This window comes from Eleginops maclovinus, chromosome 13, assembly GCF_036324505.1.
Source record: "Eleginops maclovinus isolate JMC-PN-2008 ecotype Puerto Natales chromosome 13, JC_Emac_rtc_rv5, whole genome shotgun sequence".
Taxonomy (NCBI): domain Eukaryota; kingdom Metazoa; phylum Chordata; class Actinopteri; order Perciformes; family Eleginopidae; genus Eleginops; species Eleginops maclovinus.
Window position 1 is genome coordinate 11,902,394 of NC_086361.1, and position 25,927 is coordinate 11,928,320.

General features: G+C 38.6%; 2 protein-coding genes across 3 annotated transcripts; one reads left to right on the top strand and one right to left on the bottom strand.

Moving 5' to 3' along the window:
• Positions 1–1,762: 1,762 nt before the first annotated feature.
• On the top strand, positions 1,763–16,509 carry slc44a4 (solute carrier family 44 member 4). Of its 2 annotated transcripts, XM_063898628.1 has the most exons (23): positions 1,778–1,857; positions 1,888–1,973; positions 6,687–6,735; positions 6,917–6,990; positions 8,338–8,416; positions 8,510–8,609; positions 8,707–8,838; positions 9,023–9,083; positions 9,192–9,312; positions 10,138–10,221; positions 10,638–10,750; positions 10,914–11,036; positions 11,495–11,594; positions 11,715–11,807; positions 11,963–12,065; positions 12,610–12,869; positions 13,185–13,279; positions 13,536–13,639; positions 13,924–13,997; positions 14,146–14,216; positions 14,945–15,039; positions 15,137–15,221; positions 15,634–16,509. In XM_063898628.1, exons 2-23 carry the CDS (start codon positions 1,934–1,936, stop codon positions 15,750–15,752), a joined length of 2,175 nt encoding a protein of 724 aa, XP_063754698.1. In that variant the 5' UTR covers positions 1,778–1,857; positions 1,888–1,933; the 3' UTR covers positions 15,753–16,509. The 2 variants fall into 2 exon arrangements, with proteins under 2 accessions (XP_063754697.1, XP_063754698.1); XM_063898627.1 differs by having other exon boundaries at positions 1,763–1,973.
• A 104-nt stretch (positions 16,510–16,613) lies between these two features.
• On the bottom strand, positions 16,614–25,312 carry rnf5 (ring finger protein 5). The gene is made up of 6 exons (XM_063898629.1): positions 24,932–25,312; positions 21,237–21,255; positions 19,351–19,463; positions 19,211–19,268; positions 19,008–19,119; positions 16,614–18,631 (listed from the first exon to the last, which is right to left on the bottom strand). Exons 1-6 carry the CDS (start codon positions 25,150–25,152, stop codon positions 18,513–18,515), a joined length of 642 nt encoding a protein of 213 aa, XP_063754699.1. The 5' UTR covers positions 25,153–25,312; the 3' UTR covers positions 16,614–18,512.
• Positions 25,313–25,927: the final 615 nt, after the last annotated feature.

A 25,927-nucleotide genomic window follows, 5' to 3' on the forward strand; every position in this document is an offset into this window, starting at 1 on the left:
GCAATATTAACATTTTATAGAGAGATGTCGGCCTCTAAAAGTATTTCCTGTTGGTGTTATCAGCAGGGGGCAGCTACAAGCCACTATGCAAAGCTCCACAGGGCCCAGTCAGAAATGGAAAGGAAGATGTCTCACTCTGATAGTAGTTCTGAGTCTCTTTTTAATTATCACAGGGTAAGAGATGCCTTATCAGAATCAGAATCAGAAATACTTTATTTATCCCAAACTGGGAATTTTGTTTCGTTGCAGCAGCCAAATACAAAAAGAAACAAAACAAATAACAAATAATTAGAACTAAGAACATAATGAGAAATGTACAAATAAGGCAATGAAATGGAATATTAAATCAGTATAATGTAAATGTACAATGTTAAGTGTGAAGGTGTGCATGTTAAGTCCAGTTCACAAGAGAGCCTACGGAGCAGTGACTTGTCTTCCAGCCGGAGGGGAATTATTGTACATTATTGTTATTGCAGTAGGAAGGAATGTTCTCCTGTATCTGTCCTTGTGACAGCAGAGCTGGAGCAGTCTGTTGGAGAAGGAGCTCCGCTGTCTGTCCAGCTGCAGGTGGAGAGGGTGGGTGGGGTTATCCATGATGGACAACAGTTTGTTCAGAGTCTTCCTCTCCACCACAGCCTCAAAATTGTCGGGTTTGATGCAGATGACAGAGCCAGCTTTCCTGATCAATTTATTGATTCTGCTGGTGTCACCGGCCCTGATGCTGCCCCCCCAGCAGACGGCAGCAAAGAAGAGTGCACTAGCAACAACAGGCTGGTAGGAGATCTCCAACATCTTGCTGCACACGTTGAAGGATCTCAGCTTCCTCAGGAAATAGTCGGCTCATCCCCTTCTTGTAAACAGCGTCAGTGTTGGCCCTCCAGTTCAGTCCGTTGTCAAGGTGCACTCCCAAGTACCTGTAAACCTCCATCACAGCCACATCCTCACCCAGAATGCACAGGGGCAGTGGAGACGTCCTCTTCTTCCTGAAATCAATGACCATCTCTCTGGTCTTGGCCACATTCAGAAGCAACTGATTTCCCCCCATCCACTCCACAAAATCCTCCACCAGTGCTCCTTCTATTGTCATCCATCCTTATACAGTACAGTGCAAAACAGTTAAAAGAGAAACAGAATAATGATTATTCACTTGTAAGGCCAAAATGTAACATTTGCAGAACAAGAATACAAGACAAGGTACATACAAGTGTACTAATGTTACTTAAGTGAAAGATTCCAGTATTTCTCCAACCACTGCTGTTGGGTAGATTCGCCTATAAATAATTAATTAATAGTTGTACTAGTTGAAAGATACTTAAATCTTAGAATATGATAAACAATTAACACTACGAATATGAGACAATAGTTCCCTTGACACAGACATGCAAAATGCCTCGCCATTTCTCCTACATAGAACATGTCGACACACAGACTTACAGTTGTGTTCTTTGTGTGTCTCTCTTTGTGGTTTTGTGACTCTTTCACTGTAATTTTGTATTTGTTTCAGCAGTTTTTTGAAGTTGTTTTGGTGTCTTTGCAGTCACTTATGTGGTTCTTTGTGGTCATTTTGAGTATCTTCCTAGTTGGTGCCATTTTGTAGGTAAAGGCCAGGGGGGGGGATCACTTTCTCTTAATGCAGTAAAAGTTTAGGTTTATGTAATAAGAGCAGAGTGAGTCCTCATCTCGATAGACGATCTGCGGTAGCACGCCCAGGTGCGCATCCCTCTGCAGGTGCGCTCGCGGCGTCACAGCCTGGTAACTAGGAAGAAAAAGATTTCCTTGCGCGTAGTAACTGTGTTCGCTTAGAGTCGTTGCAGCTCCTTTCAGAAGTGATTTAAGCTGCTTTTTGTTTTAAAGAAAGTTTTACAATAACTTTGAGCGAAGTGAGTTGTGTTTTGAAAGTTAAGGAAGAACGGTTAAGAGGTTAAGGTGGAGAATGGGTAAAAAACAGGAGACAAATCCGGACTCCGAGTATGGTGAGTTGAAATCCCCCGTTACCTCAGGCTGAACCATAAACATAACATGTTAGTTACCGAAATACTTAACCAACTACTGTTGGCTATTACTTTCTGAGTTCTGCCCATGTTTTGTTGATGTTGAAATAATGTAGTAATTGGATTTGCCTAATTATTTTCAAGATGAAGTTATTATTTTTTACATGGATAGCCGTTTTATGTCTATATAAAATTTCGCAGAAGCCCATTTAAATCCGAAGTGTTTCTTTACATAATGTAGTTGCAGTAAGTAAGTAAGGTATTGCTAAATAGACTAACTCTTTCCTTAAAGCCATACATTGGTTTGTTTACAGATGTTTGTGAGTCAGATTGCACACTTAAGTATCCTCATTAAAATGGTTTAATGTTTTACAAAAACGTTTTACATTATGTCACAATATCTTTGCAGCTGAGCAAAACATGCCAGGCACTAAACGAATAATGCAAGGCTTAAGATACTCCGAAATGGATACAAATATGTCTTCTTAGTGTATGCTTCATATTTTATGCTTTAACTTCAGAATTGTTGTTTTTTTGCTTAAAAAATTATTAATTATTTTATTAATTGATTATTAAGGAAGTTTCTGATATATTTTCTGTCTTCAGCTAATCTGTTTAATATTTCATTATTAATGGATATATCATACATTCACTTTCTCTATTATTGATTGGTCTATATAAGATGTAGGAAAAGGCCCATCACAAGGTGTTATTTGAAGAAATACTAAATAATGAACAGACCAAAAGCCAAAGATATCTATCATATATGAAGTGAGTAGGGAAATCCTCTCCCGTATGAAATAAGTTCAGTGGTTCACACTAGTTGCAGATAGATTTCCTGTTGATGAAATATTTTAACATTAATATTGATGCAGTCAGAGTTGAATGACAGATGTTGTGATAAAGACAGGATGAAGGAGACCTAAAGTATACAATAATGTTTTATCAATTCTCCATATCCTTGTTTGCTCTTTGTATTTGGAGCATTGATCGAGTACAAGTCTATTGACAGTCTGGGAGGTTTTCAATGCTACGGTAAACAAACCCTCCCAGGAGGTAAATATCAGTGCATATCTCATGTCTCCTCAAAGAAAATACCAGAATAAGATGAAGACAGAAGATGTATCAAACCCGATAGGTCACTTATCATGGTGAAACCTTTGGTGCATTCTTCTTCTTCCTAAACTCATCACATTTATAACCTGCTTCCTGCTAATTCCCTACTGTTGTATTGGCCTTCATGAGGAAGTTAACATGTTGAAAAAGTTAGGCCTAACATTGTACAATATGTCTGTGTTGTGTGTTAAATGCAACCAGGTTTTCTGCTAAGATATGAACACACTCAGTTTTAAGGAAATAGGTGACTTGCGGCTGTTGCAGGGGTTTTGTTGGTGCAAATCATTGACCAAAAAGTAAGTTGCTTAAGGAAACAAGGAACAACACTGTTGTTGTTTTAATCACACACTAGTTAATATTTCTGATTCATTTTGAAAACATAGTTTTCTGTTTCTGAAAGTGGTATAATGTTCGTCACATGAAAACAAAACACTCCTTCCAGCTAATGTTAATTATAAATATATATTGTATCTCAGATGTCTGATGTAGAGGAGATTTAAAACATTTTGAAACCAGGACCTACATAAATGTTTAAAAATTAAGTTTTATTTCTCAAGCAAAACGAACATACTCTTGCTGTCTGCAGCTTCACAGACGTGCTTTTTCTCTGTTGTGTTTAGGTAAACCTAATGTGTTTGGGTTTTGCACTTTTGCATCTCATACTCTGGAGAGTTGTAAAGCGCATTTATCCCTTTTTCCTGACATTTCATTGGCTAAAAGTTCAATAATTGTTTTGATTGACAATGAAAATAGTTGTTGGTTGCAATCCAACCCTCCAATTTCTATTTGAAGGTTTACAAGAAATCCTTTCTACTATTGTCATGGGTTTGACATGTAAACCATATTCAGGAGCCACATAACTGTTTTGACAATCACATCAATCACACTATTGAATGAATACACCCCCAAGCCTCTTATTTGACATTACTTTGTAAGAATGACTCTTTTTACCTTCTTTCTTTTACCCTGGGATAGTCCTGTGTATACTACAGGTTACCAATTAACCTTGTTGTCCTCTCTTTTCACAGTACATTATAGAGAAGGGTGAGGTTTGTACTTTGTACAAGAAACCACATATTATTTACAATCTTTATTTTGATTACTTGTTACTTGTTGCCCCAATTGACTTATATATTTGTTGATTCATTTTGTTGCTCAACTTAAGCAAAGTTAAGGGAAATTAGAGATCAGTTCCTTCTTCAGTCAAGGTCGGGTGATGAGCCTCACACCCGTCATCCTGCAGCAGTCTGTCTAGGGTTCAAGGTTTAATGGTTTCTTCAGCTTTTAATGAGGGCATAAAAACTGAAAAGTCATTTTATGTGTCTCACACACAGTCACAGAGAGCTGTTTCCACGTTGTTATTTACTCCTGACACACAGCAGAGCTGAAATCTGACACTGGAGGCATGGGATAAGGCAGAGGAACAGGTTCCTCTGTTGAGAAATGTTTCTATCACTGCCAGGGTGATTTCTGTCACATTAAACAAAGACTCTGGAAACACTTAATGACCGCAGATGCATTATGTGCCCGGTCAAATACATGTCTTATATAAACAATAATACTAAAAAATGTTATTTGATTCACAATTTCTTATACCAATTTTAGAAATGCACCACAAAGTGCTTAACCTTAAGTGAAAATAAACTTAAAGCGTAATGTTTTTTAAAAAAAGGGTAAAATGACACAATTAATAGAAATGAAATCTGATTTTTTTTTAAAGCGGAAATAGAATAAATAGAATGCATAATGTAAGATGGAAATTAAAAAGAACAAACAATAATAAAAACAAGTTAAATAGTTGAAACTATTGTCGTCATGTTGATGGGTAGATCAGTGCGGCTGTCAGTTATCAACACCCTTGTTTGTTGTTTATGTAGTGTCCATATCAGATATTCCTGTAGAGTTTGTCAGTATAGGAAAACCTTTTTCTAAGACGTGGAAATGAAGTTTCTTATTATTCGGTTTTAATATTTCCTTGGCCACTGTGTGCAAACCCCCATTCTGAATGTGTGTATTTAGTTTTTTTGTTGTTGTTCACTTGACTGAGTCTTAGAGCAGAATGAAAAGCTAACAGCTTTTTGCATCCTGTTTGAATAGTTGCATCCGACTTAAAAGTGCTGATAAAGGAGTTTGCTTCAAATTACAGTCAGTGGAGATACATTGCTCTAGCTGCCATGATAAAATGTTATGGTGAGCTGCCTGGAACAATGTCCATCCTGTGGACCAAACAAATCGAGAAAGCATGTTAGCATTTGCATGTATCAGATGGAAATCCCACATACAACCGACAGAGAAACACTTTTTATTATGTCCAGACTCTTTGTCAACATTTGTATTGGTGCTGGAGCACAAAAAAGGTGTTTGTGATATTTTCAAAGTTACATCTGCCAAAAGGTGTGTGAATGTTCTTAGGGTGGCCCTCTCCAAGCAGTCGGTTGTGTTTGTCCTTTCCGACTGGATAAGGCAATGGAGGCTAACTTAGGCTCACAGATCTGACTCTCATTAGAGGAATTTATTCAGTTTAGTTCTCCTCAAACATTTTTTCAGATAGTAAATGTTCCCAATAAAACAATTGAGCGTCCATGACACTAGTCCCTCCTTGTTTTTAATTCAAATTCTATTCAAATAAGCACAAGCTGCTAGTTTCCATGGTTTTCCTCAGCTCTGATCCTATCCCTTTACTTTCCCACCACATTGAGGAACTAATGTGAACCTATTGTGGGTATGGAAATCATTTTTAATGTTGTGTATGCTAAACGACACCCTAAGGTTTCCAGTGTTTGTCCTGCTGGCAACCTGTCTCTCTGTTCCAGGAAATGACTATGACATATTTCTTTCCTGTTATACCTGTGCTATACTTCTGTAATTGCAATTTTATTGTCAAGCATCTATGAGCAACTAACCCACACCTAACAAGACTCCTCTTCTCTAGTCCCTAAAAGTATTTCCTTATTCACCTGTTCATTAACTCTAGGAAAATCACCCACTTCAAATTTGCTATTTCCTTTGAAAGTCATTTTATGCATATAGCACTTTGATTAAATTAGAAGTGCTTTCCCCCAAGGTGAATTTCTGGTTAAGTGCCTTTACAGAAGTGTGTGATAAACTGATGTGTCCTTGATAATCTCCCTGAAACCAAACACAGAATTTCCTGACTAATGTTACATGATTAGGCTGCGTCCAGCAGTGGCTCAGTAAGTAGGGGCTTGGACTGGGAATCGTAGGGTCGCCGGTTCAAGTCCCCGAACAGACTTGAAAAAACATGGAAAGTGGACTGCTACTTGGAGAGGTCCCAGTTCACCTCCTAGGCCCTGCTGTGGTGCCCTTGAGCAAGGCACCAGACACCTCCAATCCCCCCTCCCCATTGCTCCCCGGGCGCTGCACAATAGCTGCCCACTGCTCCTAGTACTAGGATGGGTTAAATGCAGAGGACCAATTTCACTGTGTGTGCTCTGCTGTGTGCATGTATGTGACTAATAAAGAGGGTTTCATCCTCCGATTCTATCTATCTAGGCTGTACCGGTCAGTGATTCATTTACTTTTCATCAAAAGTTAACTTGCATTGTTTTCCTTTCCCAGGAGAACCGGCTCAGTTTGACCCAACGTTTAATGGACCAATGAAGAAAAGGTGAGACTGTCTCCTCAGCCAGTGCCTGTTTTTTCTTTTAAAGAAATACCTCCTATGAATTTGGCCCAACAGATTTTGTCTTTCCCAAGTTTCTGTTGGCTGAATTATGTGTCAACCCCAAGGCAAACTTTAATGCGAAGCTCAGCCTGTTTGCAATAACCTCTCCCTTTTTCTTCACCAGAGGGTGCACTGATATAATCTGCTGTATCCTGTTTATGGCGGTCATCCTGGGCTACATAGCAGTCGGGATTTTAGGTGAGAGTAACCTGATGGCACCAACACATGCCCCAAATATCACCATCTCTCCTCTGTGGGCCCTTCTTTGTTCCACTAAATTGGAAAAGATAGAAAACAAAGATTGCATAGTCTTTTCAAGTTTCATGAATAACCGGGAACACCAAAATGAAGTTGTTTGTGTTATCATGTTGAGATATATTTCAATGAAATCCATGAAGTTCTGTTTATTTTATTTAAAATCTCTTATCTCCCTCTCTTACACTCACCTTTTGTTTAAAACACTGAACATGTGATGTCAACAGTTTGTGGTTTTATGGGGCAAGGGAGTAAAGGAAGTGTCAGTTCCTTTACCGTTTTTCTGTCTTAATATACAGCTCTGGAAAAAATGACGAGACCACTGCAGCATTATCAGTTTCTTTGAGTTAAATTATTTATGTATTTTTTGATTGTATTCTATAAACTACTGACAACATTTCTCTGTGTTAAAATTCAACAAACACTGGAATGACTGTCATACATGTTGAGATCATAGACTGTATATATCTATCTATATATACAGTCTATGGTTGAGATTGAAATTTAGGAAAAATGTGGAGTAGTCTGTACATTTTTTCCGGAGCTGAATTTGTGTGTCTCTCTGTTTCTCTACCTTTGAAGTACATCTGTATTCATTTTTAGAATCAATTACTCAATAGAGTTATTTTGAATTCATCTATTATATTACTTTATCGCTATACTTAATGCATCATCATCAAATAGGTTGAGAAATATCATTACGTACGAAAAGCTGATTTCCACATCAACATCCAGTCATTGGTTCTTTATTGCCCTGTCATCAAACTCATTCCAACACTTATGACTCGCTCTTATCGAGTGTCAACAGAGAAGCCAGATAAGCCAAATGTGTGTCAGAGAACGCATACATCCATAGAGGAAGTTCAATAGCATCGGTTAGCTATGGTTGATTTGTTTGAGTGGAGGAATCTACTGGCCAGCGTTGATACAGAAAAAGCTGGATTAATGCCTCGTAAAATAAATATTCTACGTAATAAAGTGTCTGGCTCAGATGAAAAAACCACACACTTACATGACCTATGTGCCCTCTTGTGGTTGGACTGAAAATATTCATCAGTGGTTGGCGTCACACAAAAGTCTGTGAGATAAATAGGCAATTGAAGCCATTTTGGTGCAGGCAAATGTATTTGCTTTGTTTATTTTGCTTTATAACATAACATTTTGACAAAAAAGAGTCTTTTGTGACCCAATCTTTGTATCCGACTGTTGCAATGTGTTCAACAGTTTCTTCCACATGGAGCGTGACTAACTGTCATTATATGACTTGCTGTGCGTTTTTATTCCTACTAGCTTGGCTTTTCGGAGATCCAAGACATGTTCTTTATCCAAGAAACTCAACAGGATGGTTCTGTGGCATTGGAGCGAATGAGTAATTCAACCTCTCATCTTTTCATAAAATTTTAACATACAGTAAGTTAATGAATGTGCATTTTAAGGGTATCAAACATTTTCTCTCTCTCAGAGGCCGACCCAACCTGTTCTACTTTGACTTCATCAAGTGTGCCGCTTCTGTTAATGTTATGGCAACTGCCCTTAACGGTTTTCAGTGTCCAACCACACAGGTAAGGAAGGCTGCTTTTGTCTTGCTGATGATACTGGATCATTGACTGTATGATTTCAATTTGTAGGAAATACTCATCTTTTTTTCATTACCTATAGGTGTGCGTGGAGAGCTGTCCGTCCCAGTTTTGGGCCGTTGGGATATCGTCATATTTTCCTGGTGTAAGTTCATCAGACGTTTTCAATCAAAGTCTCTGTGTGCCTTCCATAGACCTGGCAAAAAATGAAATGGTGGGTCCCATTCTCAGAAAACGTTGTGTGTTTCTTTAAAAAAATTCCAGGTGTTACATTTGTTTTGAAATGTTTTAGTAAATGTAACGTATTTTATTATGCTTTATAATCAGCAAAAGTGAAACAGCAAAACACTTTGATTCATTCACATGTAACTTTTAAAATGGGATCATTTCCTTCTCAGAGTGTTCAAGACATTGTGGACAAGGAGCTGTGTCCTTTCTTCTACATGCCCACGACCTCTGGTGAGTTTTATGGCTCCTACAGATTACATTATATCAATATTAATATGTGTCTGAAGGTACATTAGCACTATAGCTTCAAGCTGATTTGATTATTTTCTCTATTGATAGTGCTGGGGAGATGTTTGCCCGATATCACAGCACTGGACAGGGTCCCTTCATACTTTTCAGAAATCCCAGGTTTACCCTCGTCAGTCAATGACACAGTCAATCAAATGATGAGCGGCACAGGGTAAGATACAGACGATTCATCACCTCATCGCGTGTTGAAAGACAAACAAACTGTTTCATGGGCCTTAACATTTATAACATGTCTGCAAAGGGACGTTACTTACTCAAAGCATTTAATTTGGTTACAAACAACCTAGTTATTTTTTGCATAGTTAGTCCTCATGTGAGTCTTACCAGTCAGCCCTAGAATGTTTTTTTTTATCACAAACTTTTTGTTATATTTTTGTTGACAGTGACTGTACTATATGAGATTGTACATTTGTCTGGATGAAGGCTATTGTGTATCACACTGAGCACATTAGATCCCAACTCAAACTGTTGGTCAAAGTTTACTAAGAAAGGTCAAATTTTGTAATTCAAAGAAAGCTACACATTAAAGGCACATGCAGATTCAAATGTAACCCTGTTTCTTTCTTCTCCTCATGACCAGCACACGGTAGGTGTCTTCATGAGTGTTTGTGTCGGCTCTTAGTGTAGCAGCTAGTTTGTAGTTGCTCTTGCTGCCTTAGATGCTGTGTGAAATGCTCTCTGGTGACTTGCGGGGTTAGTGTAGTCCCTAGTAGAAAGTAATATTACTCTTATAGCAGATATATTTCTCCTTTCTCTCTCTCTCTCTATTCTGATTGTTTGGGGTTATGTTAATCTTTTTAGTCTTTACCACTTAATTGATTTTTGTAACTTCAATCAGGCTTTACAGAAATGTAAGCTGTGTTCATTGTCCATTTTCACTTTACCATCCTATCTTCATCGTTTTGATTTCACCAGGCCTTTCTTACTTCTCACTCTTACTCTTTGAATGCATCTTTTCCTTGCTTTTTCTTATTAGGGACATTGTGAACGGCTTCAATGCCAGAGACATTGGCATCCGCATCTTTGAGGATTTTGCGTCGTCATGGCCTTGGATCCTCCTGTGAGTTGCCACCACACATACACTGCCACTTATTGGTACTAATAGAGATATACATTTCCCTTGAGATTATCCTGAGCTCAACTCCTGGATGCATCAACAATTAGCATTAAATCTCTGTTTTTAATAGTACTGATTTATCTTTATTTTAATTTATTGTATTCTATTGCCTCTTTTATCATTCTTATCTTTGTAAACCAGGTCTTTGCATTTCCTTTATATGAACCTTTTTTGCAACCGCTCTCTTATCCATTCAGTATTCTTTCAATCTAATATGTCTCACAATGTAGCAGTGTATGATCTGATCATTTAAAATGTCTTAATCCTTTATTAAACTATCACCTTTGTTTTATATTAACCTTGTGTCTTCCATCGTTCCTTTTTCTCTTTCTTAAAACCTGTTTTATCTCCGCTCTCAGGGGTCTGGTAATAGCCATGGTGGTCAGCATGCTGTTCCTGTTGCTGCTGAGATTCACCGCTCCAGTGATGGTGTGGGTGCTCATCGTAGGACTCCTTGGTGCCGGGGCATATGGTACACTATTAGAGATTTCAGTGTTTCCCCCCTACCCATATACAGAAAAGCTAAATACTAGTTACACTGTTAAAATGTAATATGTAATGTACTGTACATCTCTAGACAAGATGCTGTGTATGTAGAAACGTCTCACTGTTACATTGTGGTGTTTCTCCTGCAGGTATATGGCACTGCTACTGGGAATATAATAACTACAAGCAAACCTCTGCTTTAATCAGTAACATCGGTTTCACCACCAACTTTAACGTTTACCTGCAAGTCCAGGAGACGTGGCTGGCGTTCTGTGAGTCTGCTTACCAACATCATTACAACAGGAAAAAAGATCTTTTTGTACTCTGCACTACTAATAAAAGCTCCCTTGTTTAAATAACTTGTATTGGCAATGTTTCAACCCAGAAATTGTAACTTAGGCAAATAACAGAACAGGAAATAACTATTGACATCATAAAGGACAAATCACATCCACGAAAAATCCAATAAAGCCATTGTTGTAATAACAAGTTACACCTCATGTTTATAACACCACGTGATTGATGACATTGTAAATAGCTTCTGATAAAAGATAACCTTAATTTAATCATAACTGCTCTCCACAAATCTAATTGTATTCCGTGTTGAATATGTTAGCTGACATTTTTACGTTCAAAAATTCAAAGATTCAAAAGGTTTAATGTTATCATATACATTGTTTCTTAAGTAGGAGTTTTTCCTTCTTGTCACGCTTTGTCTCTTTCCTCTCAGTGATAATCATATCTGTGGCGGAGGCCATCATTTTCCTGACCATCATCTTCCTGCGGACCAGAATCCTCATCGCCATCGCCATCATCAAGGAGTCCAGCAAGTGAGTCAAGACGGTGTACAAGAAACTTGTTTGACTCTCTTTTAATTACCCCTTATATTAACCCAAGTTTTCTAATCTAAGAGAGCATAGTTTAATAATGTGTGTGTTTGTATTCTACAGGGCAATCAGTCACATGATGTCCGTTCTGCTCTACCCTCTGGTCACCTTCGTTCTCATACTGGTGTGCATCGCGTACTGGGGCGCCACGGCTTTGTATCCTTTATTTTTATGTTTGCATTTGATGTGTTTCTATGCATGCTGTCAATAACACAGTGTGCTTTACACAGTTATAGAAGTAAGACATGTATCTAAGATGCAATACTACACTGTCCAGAGTGTCTGTTCTTCTCTTTAACTGATGAATGCAGATATTTGGCCACTTCAGGAGGCCCGATCTACAGAGTGGTGGCTCTAAACTCCACTATGAACGACTGTAAGAGCATCAACGGCTCTGTGGACTGTGACCCTCAGGTGAGTCGGCAGGATGGGAATGGAGAAGTTCGTCTGAGAACTGCATAGCAATCATTTCCACAAGTGCCTTTCTATGCACAAATAAAAACTTGGATTCACAAAGGTCTTTCAAAGGTACTAAAGTATTGTGTATAATCAGAGATTTCTTCTTTATTTGTGGAATTTGGTTGTGTTTTTCAGATATGTTTTGAATTTGCAAAATATCTTTGTGAGTTTACACATGTTTATTAGTATTTGGTGAAGATGTTTCATACTTACAGTATAGATAACACTTTTACTCTCACAGATGTCGGGTTATCTGTGATCACTAATGAATTTGGCTCTGTTATCAGTCAAATTACCATCATTTACTTTATTTACAAAATAATACCCCTCCAAAACTCAAATACTAGCCATCAGAAAGGGATAAACATAAAATGTCCTATCACCCGAGATAATGTCTTATATGATAAGATGAAAAGTCAAACTGTTGAAGCTCAGACTCTTCACATCCTCCTAACCACTTTCTTTTTCTCCGTCACCCTCTCATTCCTTCTTTTCTCAGAACTTCAACCAGACGGATTACCCAGGCTGCCCCTCAGCCAGCTGCATCTTCATCAAGTACAACGACGAGGGTGTCTTCCAGAGGAACCTCTTCAACCTGCAGATCTACAACGCGGTGGCTTTTCTCTGGTGTGTCAACTTCGTCATCGCCCTCGGCCAGTGTACACTGGCGGGGGCCTTTGCCTCCTACTACTGGGCCTTCAACAAACCCGGCGACATCCCTACTTTTCCCTTGGCTGCTAGCTTTATACGCTCTCTCAGGTCGGTTAATAAGCTGCCGTCACATGCTCAATTTCCTCTAACAGTAGATGTGTCTGTCCCTGTGAAATAAGCCAGAAAGGAATGTCTGCAGTCCCAAAGGCTGACATTGCTGGATTTGTGTCATCTTGTGATTCTAGTTACATGATACCTTTACCGAGGGCTATGCCCAAAGGGAACCTTTTTAACTTGAAATTAAATTGCACAACAGCAAGAACTGGTAGATGCAGTTTCCTCTCTGGCTTCTAGAGGGCACACTACAAACAGAACAGAACCGTTTGTGGAAGCAGACCTCAGCCTCATTTGTTTACATTTCAGGTACCATGTGGGCTCCTTGGCATTTGGTGCTTTGATCCTGACCCTGGTGCAGATAGCGAGGATGATTCTGGAGTACATCGACCACAAAACTAGACGTAAGGCAGATAAACCCTCATTTTACATTCGCATCTCACTTTCTTTGTTATGTTTACTGTTGTTACATGTGCTTCAGTGTAAAAAGTACTAATATTTACAAATATTTATCAAAATTGTTTTCATTTAGCAAGCAACTTTTAGTCTTAAATACATCATACATAAATCTCAGGAAATATTATGTTGATTGACCTCCAGTTTATTTTCCAAGGGTTTCTCTTAATTGACCGACTGCTTATTTTGTCTTGCTGTCTCCAGAGGCGCAGAATCCATGTGCACGTTTCGTATTATGTTGCATGAAGTGCTGCCTCTGGTGTCTGGAGAAGTTCATAAAGTTCCTTAACAGGAACGCGTACATCATGGTGAGGACAAGTAACAGTTGTTGGTCCCTCCCATATTATTTGTTACTATTGTATTTCTGGTTTATAATTAACATTTGTGTAACTCTCCGTTGAAATCAAAATACTATCAAATGTGTAAAAAATCCTGCTTTACTTTACATTTAAAAATGTTTTTCTATTTACTCATTTCAGATCCTGATTTTTGTGTTAGAAAAATGTATAGCGTAATGAATTGTATTCTGATAATATGTATTGTATAGGTTTTTCTTCTAATACAAGTGATGTTGATGTTTGTTTTTCCACAGATTGCCATTTATGGGAAAAACTTCTGCGTCTCAGCCAAAAATGCTTTCATGCTGCTCATGAGAAATGTAGTGAGGTTTGTGGGGAAATCAAGATTCCAAATCTAAAGGAGTTCAATGTCAGTGCTCATGCTTTCTGACCTGCGCAGGGCAAGCATATATTTGCACAGTTAGGGGGACTAGGTGAATAATGTGGTGTTTTTCTGCCTCTGACTGTCTCCTTAGGGTTGTGGTGCTTGATAAAGTCACAGACCTGCTGTTGTTCTTCGGGACGCTCCTAGTGGTCGCAGGAGTAGGTAAGGATGACGCAATGTATTGGGACGGGTACCACTAGAGAAACTGGTTCATATGTGGTGTTGTCTGATCTGGTCGAAAACCAGAAGTGTTTATTAGTTGTTCTCCTTGGACTTCCTGGAGGGTGGAGTGGAAAGCCAGCCGTAAGAGAGGCCCAAGTTAAAACATTGTTTAAACACGTGGAAAACCCTGCTTTTTCAGTTTCCCTTTGAAAGCACTTAAGAGGGTTTTCCTTGGTTGTACACGTTCAAGCTGACACAAAGAGATGTGTGACTGGCCCTTTCTCACCTACACACATCAGATCATCAGTCTCTTGTTACAGAAGTTGTCAGACAGTCCACTATTATCCAACATGCAGTAGTGAGAATACTGAGCACTTCAGTCAAATGCAAGACTTTGCATTCTTTTGAATTGCAATGCTAAAGAGTTCAGTCCTGGTGGATTTGAAACTCTATTTACTGGTGTTGTCAGCAAATGCAGTTTCACATTACAGGTCAAAAATACTGAGGCCAGCTAATGCAAACATATAAAGATTGTCCTACTCCAGTGGGCTTAATCACCATTGTGCTACATGTGATGTTTGATAAAAATCTGTTTTTGTTTCAGGTTCAATTTACAGAATATTATGGAAACTGAATCAAAAATACGTGTTCTTAAGTGAAACCCAATAAGCAATAAAATGCATAACAGGAAATGGGAGGAGAAACTGAACTCCTTTATCTTTTCCCAGGCGTCTTGTCCTTCTTCTTCTTCTCTGGACGAATACTGCTACCAGGCAACACCTTCCGCTCTGAAACCCTCAACTACTACTGGATGCCAATTATTGTGAGTCCCAAATGTATCTCCTTTGTTTTTGAGAGCAAAAAAGTTCAAAGTAATTTATAAATCTTTCTTTGTTTCACATTTTGTCTTTTTTTTGTAGACGGTGGTGTTTGGTAGCTACCTCATAGCCCACGGGTTCTTCAGTGTGTACAACATGTGTGTCGATACACTCTTCCTCTGCTTCTGTGAGTAGATGTTTACTGTTTAGCACCATTCATGAGAGACCTACAGAAGCACTGAGAGGCGAAAGAGCAAAAACATTTCTGTTGATCAGTTGTTTAGGTCTGATCTGTATAGCCTGTGATTATGACTTAGTAACAAGTGAAAGAACATAAATTAAATCAGATAACTTAGAAATATTATCCTGGAAAAACCTTTTTCAACCTGTACTTAAGTCACAAACAGGAACAACCCAATTTAGAAAGGACCTAGAAAATGATTTTCAAACATGCAAATACACTGAAATACATTTTAGTTTGAAAAAATTACAATAATTTGAAGCTAATAAGCCTAAAATATAACTGAATGATTTAAAAATACACACAAAATCAAGCGGACATGCTCTGTTTGTTCATAATTTGTCTTTTGCTCTCACAGTGGAAGACTTGGAGCGTAACGATGGGTCTTTGCAGAAGCCGTACTTTATGTCCAAAAACCTCATGAAGATCCTCAACAAATCCAACAAAGCACCGAAAAAGGTGAAAGGGAAAGACTGAAAATCATTTTACCTCCGAAATGTATGACGCCACACTAACAGTGTCACAGAATTTCATGATCTATATTTTTAATATCTTTTCAGACAAGTTTACTGAAAATTATCTGCTGATTTTGCACCTTTTTTATTGTATAGATGCACATGTAGTATTAATGACTGTACACATGAAAGGACTGTAAACTTCTACGTTGGAAAGTATCTTATCGAATGTATTTGTTTGTAAAAATAGTTTTTCTTTCTCATGAAAACAATCACTATAGCTGTATACTGCGTTCATTTTAGACATATTTATCTTAGGTTTGTTAATCCACTTTAATGGCTTTTAATGAAAGTAAGATTCTTACCTGCAGTAAATTATTTTCTATTTTTAATCGGGTTCCTTTACGGACGATTCCTCAGATGTGTTCTCATCACATGGAACAAAAAGAAATAGCAACAGCCCAAAAAATATATTTCTAGATATTTGTAAGAAAAAGAGTTAAAAACACAAAGCATTATTTATGATCACAATAATGATACTGATTATATTGACAAAGTTGTAAATATGTATATGACAGTTCTGTTTGTCTTCCATCATCCTACATTTGAACTCTTTCACTGCTCTTCACCTTCACATAGATGCTCCTGTACATGTAAACAGACATGGTTGTTTATCATTTACTAATCCCATGTCCCATTTGAAATGTTCTTCCTTTTGTGAAGCCTGCAAATATAAGTACATAACAATACAATAAAAACAATTCTGACTCTTTGGAAAATCTTTTTTCTGATTGAATTATTAAATAGCAGGTGACATACAGAGCTAATTTATATATCCAAATCCACTTTGATAATATCAAAATGAAGATAATGACAACTCAACTCAAAACAAATCGATTTGTTTTTAATGAAGTTTTAATCTCTTACATCATTTGGTTTTGCACAATGTCTCCCATTTAAGTCAAACCGTGACTTCAATCACTTGTCTTAGTGTCACATAAGCCTTATAATACAAAGTGTTGCTTGAATTGACAGGTATGAAAGAAATGACTAGCCCCAGTAGCCATCCTGTCTCTCCCACAGAACATCAAGTTTCTCTGACCCCGGTGTGATGTTGTATTGTCCGATTCATTGCATCTAGTTCAGCTGAATGACAGCGGTATCACATATCAAAATGTGTTTAAATATGTTGGGAAGTTATAGTGTATATGTGGGAAAAGACCTCACATGTAGCCTTTTTTGGGCTCCAGAGAGCTGTGTGGGGCTGAACAAGTTTAAAACTGAAAGTGTGTGTGTTAGTAAGAAAGAAGTGAGGCACTTTTTCCTTAACTTGTCAGATATTAAGATTAACCTGTGTTAGTTTAGTTTTGCTCGACTGCTTTAAACAGTAAAGTAAGTCCACTGTGTCAGTTACAAAAGCGCAAATCTCCCCATATCAAATCACATTAGCAGGGAAGGACACAATTGAATGCCCTCATAACATTTATTTAAATTAATTGGTGAAGTTCGCAGGAGTTATTTGGGCTGCCAGCATATTCTAGTAAAAGGAATTCACTTGATTTACAAAAGCATCTTGAGGCCAACTTGCTCAAACCTTTCTCCCTCTGTGGCTGGTCATCCACTCAGAAAACATGTAAAAACAGCATTTACAATATTCATATATACAAATATATAATGTTTACACACTCACTCAGACACACTGACACATAGTCAAGAAAAAACAAATCACCTTGACAGAAAGCTTCCTGTAAATGTTCACCTCCACAACTAACTGTAAGGATTCTCCTCACACGTTGCATCGAGTCTGCCTTCATGATGTATTGTGTAGATCTTATTGAGCTACTTATTAGTCAGAACTTTTGACAATTTACTCTTTAATAAACAAGCTGTGTGTGTCAGATTGCTTTTTACTCTCAAGTTGCTCATGTTAATGCGAACAATTTCCCAAACTGGGCCTCGAACGTTACACCCGTCCCGTGTTTGTACAGTGGTTACACACCAACACACGCTCCAATCGTTAGGACAGCTGCGTCTACAAATGACTTCACAGTGCAATGGCAGGTTTTTGTTAAGACAAATGTATAAAAAAATCCATCTGTGATACTTGTCCGTCTGTTTTCAAGCGTTAGTCTCAAATTCTAGGAGTTCTTGTTCAGTTCACGAGGAAACTGAAAACAGGAACATATACACTTTTCACTCCCCTGACATCGGACATGACTCATCCACTACTCTTTGGCCATTTAGAGTAAGAAATGGCAACCACTCCGTTACCCTTCCCTCTCTTTTCATTTGAACCCCACAGGAGGAATGTGAAAAACCAAAAAAAAAAAACACCAAATTATCCTTCACCGACCTCTTCCAAAAAAAGAAAGAAAAGGAAACCCATTACATAGTCCCCCCTGATCACTTAATACTGTCTCTGACCCAAAGAAGTTATTGTTCTGGGTGTGTTTATGTACAGGTGCATGAAGAGAACGAGTGCCAACGTGATTCATGATTTTGGATTCACGCACAGCTTGGGTAAACAAAATCAATGAAGCAGGTAGACAGGGCTGAGAAAGTGAACCAGCCTTAGCCAGCAGGAGAAAAACCAAATATAGTAGATATAATACATCCTGTACTTCTTGTCTTGGGATCCAACACAAAACTTCACCCTCTGTTAAGTTAGTACCAGCTAGGAAATGTAAAATTAGTGCGTGTCTGTGGCTTTAGTTTAGCATGTGGGAGGGTTTTTTTTCGCACTCCTCCATGTTGCTCATCGATCCACCGACTCCAGTCCACATCACACGCTCAGCAACCAGAAGAAGAAGAAGATGGCCACGAACAGGAAGAGGGAGTCCTGCCAGTTGTTATTGCCGTTGTTGACGTTAGGGGTGCCTTGCTGATCCCCTGCATACTGGTCTGAGGAGGGGGGGAAAGCTCATTACACCAGTGTCTCAGGGGATGATGCATCTGGACTCTCATCTTGCTGTTAAGATGGGGCTTTGTACCAGTTAGTAATCAAACTAATGCAAATTTACAATTTGTTAAGTACCTTAATTGGGTCACTGATAATTCAGCTACCATCCTTTTTTAAACATAAACAGTCATAATTATATATAGATTACCTTATACTAAAACAAGATTCTGAAACCTCTAGCTTCAAGTTTTTAACTCTTTCCTCCTGGTTACAAATTGTGTCTCCTCAGTTTGAATGATTTAAAAAACATCAAGCAGAATACACTTGTGTTTCACATTTACTTTGCATCATCAGCTATGTTTGTGTCTTTGTGTTCACCTGCTCTGTGAAAGGGGTCGTTGGCGTTGAAGACTGTGGTGAAGAAGCCGAAGGGGAAAGCACCGATTCCGAAAGACATGTGAAAGCCGGTGTCCCCGAAACCCTGAAACATCTGACGGAAAAAAAAAGATAAATAAAGTTTATAAGTAACATAAATACAAGAGAAAATATTGATCTCATATAGTGGATGTTAGCTGACTCACCCCGCCCCGACTCTCAGGCTCTGTTCTCTGTCCCTGGGGCCGAGGTGGAGTTTTCAACCTGAACAGAAGCATGAAATCATAAGGCAACCATACGGCTATCACAAAGAATCCACACACAAAGCTGCAGACTCTCTGTGTACCTGGGGTCCTCTTGGCTGGAGCTCCCTCTGCCGTACAGCGGAATGACTTTCTCTCTGCTGATGCCCGCTTTACACACAGGACACTGCTGCCTGCTGGGCCGCGTCTCCAACCACTAAACAGGACAAGAGAGGAAGAAACGTCAACATTTTTGCTAAACTTATCAGATGAAACCGTCTAAATACTGGGTTCAGTGCCAAATTACATGAACATTTTCTAAGAAATAAAGACTAAAGATTTAAAGGAATGCCTTGGAATTTTTTTGAGTCAGGATGTATGGTACTTGTCCAATCTATTGAAGTATGGGTACAGAAGATAAGCTACGTACTGCAGCAAAAACCTATTTAGCCACCAGAAAAAAACTCAATATCCGTTAATGTGTACACTTTATTTAGAATATTTTCACAGCTTTACTTTAATGTTACAGTCCTCACTGACAGTGAACTAAAGCTGTTATCCTGGTTCTCTTTAAAGCACACCTGACTCCATTGCCAAAACAGTCATTTAAGCTCACAAAACATTGGAGTTGCTGGTTTACTGCTGCCTCTATTGGTTAGTTTGTAGTGACATTTCTGTGTTTCTGTGCCTTATGCGATTTTTTGTACGACTGAACATTTATTTTAGGTGATTTAAATATGATTTGGTGCTGCTCCCCTGGACAGCAGTACATTGTTTTGCTTCTGTGTCTGCTCCTAGAAATTGGGGGAGGGAAGACTGCCATCTAGCGACGGTGAAAAAAAGATTTTAACATTTGACCTGTATTGAATTCATGTTTTTGGTTTTTATCTTGTGTTGTGTGACATAATGTTAAAGCACTTTGAGCTGCATCCTGTGTATCTAAAGTGCTACACAAATAAAGCTTCATTATTTATAGTACCATGACTCATTCAACCTCACCCCAGCAGCACATTCCTAAAAAAACCTAGAGATCAACAGTGAGTATATTCTCATACATGGTTGCAATAATGTTTTATCTCAACTTGAATCCACAGTATGAGATGTTTGTGTTGCTACACTGAGAGTAAGTACAGCTGTACATGGTAAATGAGTGAGTAGCAGAGAGAAAACTGCAGTAAACAGAGGCATTAAGTGCTTAGTATTCTTAAGCTGCACCAGGTCAATGGACAGGTGAAGTTTCCACGCTGAGGTTACATCACAACCACGTGCTCATTAAATTTAGGTTAACACGCTGGAGGTAAAAGTTAATTCAACCCATGAATAAAACTGGTTAATGTGAGATAAACAGGCACAACAGTCACAATTTGACATCAAATGCTTTGACTGGCCTTGAAATTCTAACTGCTGTGGAAGTGAATAGAGTGAATCAGTCCATGTGAATGTTTATCATCATCTCCATTATCAGTTAATCACTCGTCTATACAAATATATGCTTTACAGTGTCACAGAGACCCCATTATGTGAAATCAGAGCCATTAAAGGTAATCTAATATTTCATTCAATTAGATAGATGTCATTCTTTAAATAAGAATCAAATGGACATAAAATTGAAGCCCCACATATTTTCAGTCATATTTACCATGGAAAAGCAAAAACATCATTGCAGCTGAGAAAAGCATTTTTGTTTTGAATGTTTGATAGATCATTCAAAAATGTGCAGAACAGGTACTTATCCAAAAGTAATATAGAACAAAGAGAAAACGGCAACCTGTACTGACCTATGCATGATTAGATACATCATGTAAGACAGTATGAGTTCTGAAAGATAATGTTGATCTAGGTTTTGTCCCCCAATGAATCATTTTACCAGACTAAATGACATCACAGTATTACCTCAGAAAAGGTCTAATCCGAGTATAACTGGAAAAACTGTATAGCTGTTTTAAGTTCATAACAAACCAAAGATTGACCCAACAGAGGGAATACTCACTTGATGAAGACAGGGCCAGCTGTAGAGACAGAGAGAGACAAATATTTAGTTTGCATTCTCACAACAGCTTCTTGGCCTAAGTGTCAGCTGCCTGCCTAAATAACAGCATCACCATTCCTGGGCACTATTGCCACTAATACATTGATGGTTTGCTAAGTCTATGAAGTCGACAGTAAAAAAGTTAGGTTTGCCACTCCAAAACACAAAGATATTTACTTAAATAAGTATAATAAATGTGGTAGAAAAGCCCTAAAATCACAATAACTGAGAGGGTGAACACAGCAGTCTCTGATATATTTTTTTTATGAATGATTATTTGAATCAATCAAAATAGTTGGAAATTACTTTTCTGTAGATTCATTTGTCTGATGCAGCTTTATTATCATACATCTTATTGGACAGAATACATCAAAGTCTGTTTTGGGTAGCTTTGAGTGCTTTACCAACTGTGATTTTGTGTACAGAAGCCCACCAGGCAAGAACTACCTGTTCCTAACGAGGTCGCTAATTAAACCTGTCCCCGTTCCCCCTCGTTAGTACTAATTGGCTCCATCTGTTGTCAGCAGACTGTAGCCTGTGTGGCTGCTGGCCAAACAGACCTGCTGCTGCTGCTGCGGCATGGTGAGAGGAAACCAGGCACGTTTGAGGAAGCACCACATCAGAGATCCTTTTTCAGGAGACGCACAACAACACAGTGCCCATGTCTACCTTACACCTTTTATAATCTGTTCTTCCCAAAAAAATGACAATAATGGTAAGCACAAAGTAATATTTGGAATTGTTTTGAAAATAGGGATTGAAAATCATGAAATACAATTGGTGACTGCAGTCTAAAGCCCCTTTCATCAGTTCAAAAGATCCCACAATAGTCAACTATGGCACAGTACATGACATATACAAGGTGGAGTTAAAGGGACTCTACCTTTAACTCCGCACACGCATAATTATGATCTTTCTAAATGCCTCTCTCGAGATTCTTTTTGATGTAAACCTTAACAGCAAAAATAACTCGGATCATGCAGACAAACAGGAAGGCCTTGTTTTCATCACTTGCAGTCAGCCATCAAACCTTCAAAACATTGCTGCTTCAGGTTGGTCCTGGCCTTACACCTCAACATAAATAAATGATAAAGCAAAACGCAACCTTGTGCCAATTGGCAGGCTTAGCCACACATATCGAGCGCTACTCAGTGTGGACAGTGTTATTGTAACGCCGGCTATTAGATCGCTGCTGAGAATGGCATTCCTGTGACCACAAACAGCTGAACAAAGTGTAAAGCTCACGTTAAAATAACAACTCATTCAACTTTGATGCGGCCACACATATAGCCGAGCCCTTGTGACCTGAAAATAACTGCTTTATTTCCAATAAAAGGCTCAACAGCCATTCATTGAGGCCTGACTGCACAGACTCCATAAAGTCATTTCCTCTCATGTAATAATAACATTAAATTACAATATGAACATAACCCCAGACTGGATTGTTGCCTTGTTAATCTCCTCTGATTTTGAAGTAGCAATAGACGAGTCTTAACTCATCATTATGAAGTTAATTGCACATAAATGGTTATAGAATAATGACATCATCTGCCTTCAGATCAGCCTTTTAATGAATGTTTTTAACTTTTTTTCAAGGACAACTAATATGCAACCTACTTTACAACTTCAATTTAAGGTTGCAGCAGGTACTGTAATCTGACGTCTACACCTTTCTTCTTGCTGGTGGTTTCATCACAGTTTCATCACGTTACCCAGAAGATGAGAGAGGAAACATAGCAACAAAGTTACATCAACTCCCCAAACACAGGAGCTTCAATGCAACTGCTTGTGAAACTGAGGGGAATTACTTTGATCAAATATAAAACAATTAAAAAAAGATAACAAACCAAATAGAAAGATTCCTGCACTTCCATAATACCTAATGAAAACAGCACCAGGCACGTTGACCCTGTGCACAAAAACGTTAACAAAACACAGAACATCTAAATGTACAGCCTGCACACTGCGCTGCATTTTCAGTAAACCCACTTTTCTTTTTTCAAAGGTAACTTCCCCCTTGTAGGTGAGAAAAGTAGTCAATCAGCTACCTTTTCAGTTTACTGGGTCAGTTTCATTCTAAAACATTGTCTTCTGGGCCAAATCAGCAGTTTAAAACCCGGGTTTAGGTCATTTATGTCACATCTTGTACATGATTGTCATACTCATCTTTGTGTTTGCCATAAATGGTTTTCCTTTTTGTAGAAAACTAGACCCTGAGGAGAATATACAATCTGCGATCACAGAGAGAACACTGCTTACATACAGCAGGAACATCCTGCTATCTACTTCCTTAAACGTCACTACTGTTTACAAAACATGTGTGCAGACCCAAACAGATGACTATCATTTAGAACTACTAAACGTACGTCATCGACAGGTTTAAAGAAGTTACTTCTTCGGTTGTATGACTTTTACTGTTGATTATAATGCCCTTAGGTTTGACCCTAATCCCAATCTCGTCTCTCTAATCTCACATTAGCCTGAACTTGCAAGCAACAAGGCCTTCAGTCAACACATGAATGAGCCTTAGCACATGTGACTGAGGGCATGTGTAGATCTTTGATACACAAGTAGTTTAAAGGTCGAGCCTTTTCCAAGTCTTGATTAAAACAGAGAAAGGAGAATAATCAGAGTTAAAGAAGAGCCTACTTTCACTATTGATTAGCTATAAACTATTGAAATTAACATTTCTTAAATACCTCACAAACAGCAGCAAGCTTGTATGACAATTTGATTGACTAGAAGTAGGCCTATAGCTTATAGTTTTTTTTATTACAAGGGAATGTCTGCCTCAGTCTAAAAACATCTTTTAATATTAAGTTATCCATGTACAAACAGTGTGGCCCTGATCTCAAAGCTGCAAATGATCACCAGACAGTCTTACCTGAGAGCTAATGTGACCTGACCTACATTAAACCATATATGATCAGGCTGAGCCAGGTAACTCCTCACAAGACCAGAGCAGCAAATCACATGTGCAATTTGGACCATAAACAGACTCTGTACGGTTTAGTCATACTTAGTTAATCACTACAGCACTGATAGCAAACCAAAACACTTCTTAGTGATAAGTTAATTTGAAGCGTTTCAACATTGACATCACTGTGGAATTGCAGGTCTTGCAATGTCAATTAAGGCTATTTAATCTATTTAGTCTGTCTGATCAAACATCCTTTACACTAATTAAGGGTGGTTTGATATACAGATTGTTTTTATATTACTTTTGGTACAATTTGTAGAAATAAAAAAAAAGTCAGGCTACATTTTTTTTTTGCAATACGTCCACTGATAGATTCTGCCATACACAGCCCTACTTTTCACGCACTTAACACTGGCAATTATGATCAAGTTGCAGCTGACTGGATATCGGTTTTATTCTTAATCAGGTTGTTCTAATTAAATAAGCTACACCACCATATTCGCATGAACCCTACATAACCATCCCCTCGGGTACAAGTCCCTCTTGTTGGGAATTACTGTCCTAGATATCCTGCATGCGGAGACTGGTTAAAGCGTTATTGGGCGTGATTCGGCCATTAAACACTACAAACTGATGGTTTAAAAGGAGGCCGCACAGATGGTAAACTATCGTGCAGTAGACTTAACACACAACAACAACAATCACCTCCACATCAACACTACCCCCCGCCTCGTACCAGAACAAGTGTCCGCACATACTGATGACAGCGTCCCGGGCGGTGTCCAGACAGATGTTGCACTCGAAGGTGGCCCGGTCCCGCTCCGGTTCTCCCTCCCCGCCGCCGCTGCTGCTGCCGCCGCCCGGCCCGTCTCGATCGTTGCTGCTCTCCCCAGCCGGGAATCCTCCTCTGCTGGCCGGCCCGCCGTCACTCGAGGACCGGGGATCCGCGGCCGACATAATGTTTACCGTACAGGTGATAAAGATAAGGTACCAACCCAACCGAGCTCCACCGGGCCAAACCCGAGCTAACGTTAGCTCTGTCAGAGGCGACAACAAGCGTCACGGACCGAAGCTGCTGCTGCTGTCGCTCCACCTGAATCACGGCTTCCGTTTCCGGGGAAAACACAGACTAGGGGGCGGAGAGAGGTTCTCATAATACATCCATGATAAATAAATCCATGGGAGAGTATTAATAATAATATAATAATAATAATAATATTCATCATCATCGTCACCATAAATATTGTGACCACCAGAGTTTTTAACGTTGGTTTTATTTTGTATTTAATTGTTGTATTGTGTTTTTTTAACGTTGTTTTTTTTTCTTTTACTCTTTGTTTTATTTGTAAAAAATGTCTCTGTGAGTGTTGGAACATGCTACCAAGATGATGATGTATGTGCAAACATTTAAGTAGCAGTTACACTGTAACTAGGAGTATATACAACTAACATGAGGTTAAGTCTTGTGCATTATAAAAAAGTGCAAGTATACAAAATAAATATTGTGTTAAAGCAATAAGATTTGAGTGATTTTCTAATAAACAGTTCTTTCAATTAATTTGTTGTGTATCCCAGTAAAAACATTTTGCATATGCATTTTTCTATTTTCCTTCCTTTCAATTTTTTTTTTTTACTATAACAACGACTCTTATTTACAAATGAAAGCTGAATAAGACATTCTTTCCCAGATAATGTTGATGTTTAATATTGTTATACACACTCTGTCCGCTTG

Excerpts from the sequence above, each read along its gene's own strand:
- slc44a4 (XM_063898627.1), top strand. The coding sequence starts at position 1,934 with ATGGGTAAAAAACAGGAGACAAATCCGGACTCCGAGTATG. Across the intron at positions 9,313-10,137 it reads CAAATGATGAGCGGCACAGG|GGACATTGTGAACGGCTTCA; the intron begins GTAAGATACAGA and ends TTTTCTTATTAG. Across the intron at positions 10,751-10,913 it reads CCTTGGTGCCGGGGCATATG|GTATATGGCACTGCTACTGG; the intron begins GTACACTATTAG and ends TTTCTCCTGCAG.
- rnf5 (XM_063898629.1), bottom strand. The coding sequence starts at position 25,152 with ATGTCGGCCGCGGATCCCCGGTCCTCGAGTGACGGCGGGCCGGCCAGC. Across the intron at positions 19,269-19,350 it reads TCCAGCCAAGAGGACCCCAG|GTTGAAAACTCCACCTCGGC; the intron begins GTACACAGAGAG and ends GCTTCTGTTCAG. Across the intron at positions 18,632-19,007 it reads CGACCCCTTTCACAGAGCAG|ACCAGTATGCAGGGGATCAG; the intron begins GTGAACACAAAG and ends CCCCCTCCTCAG.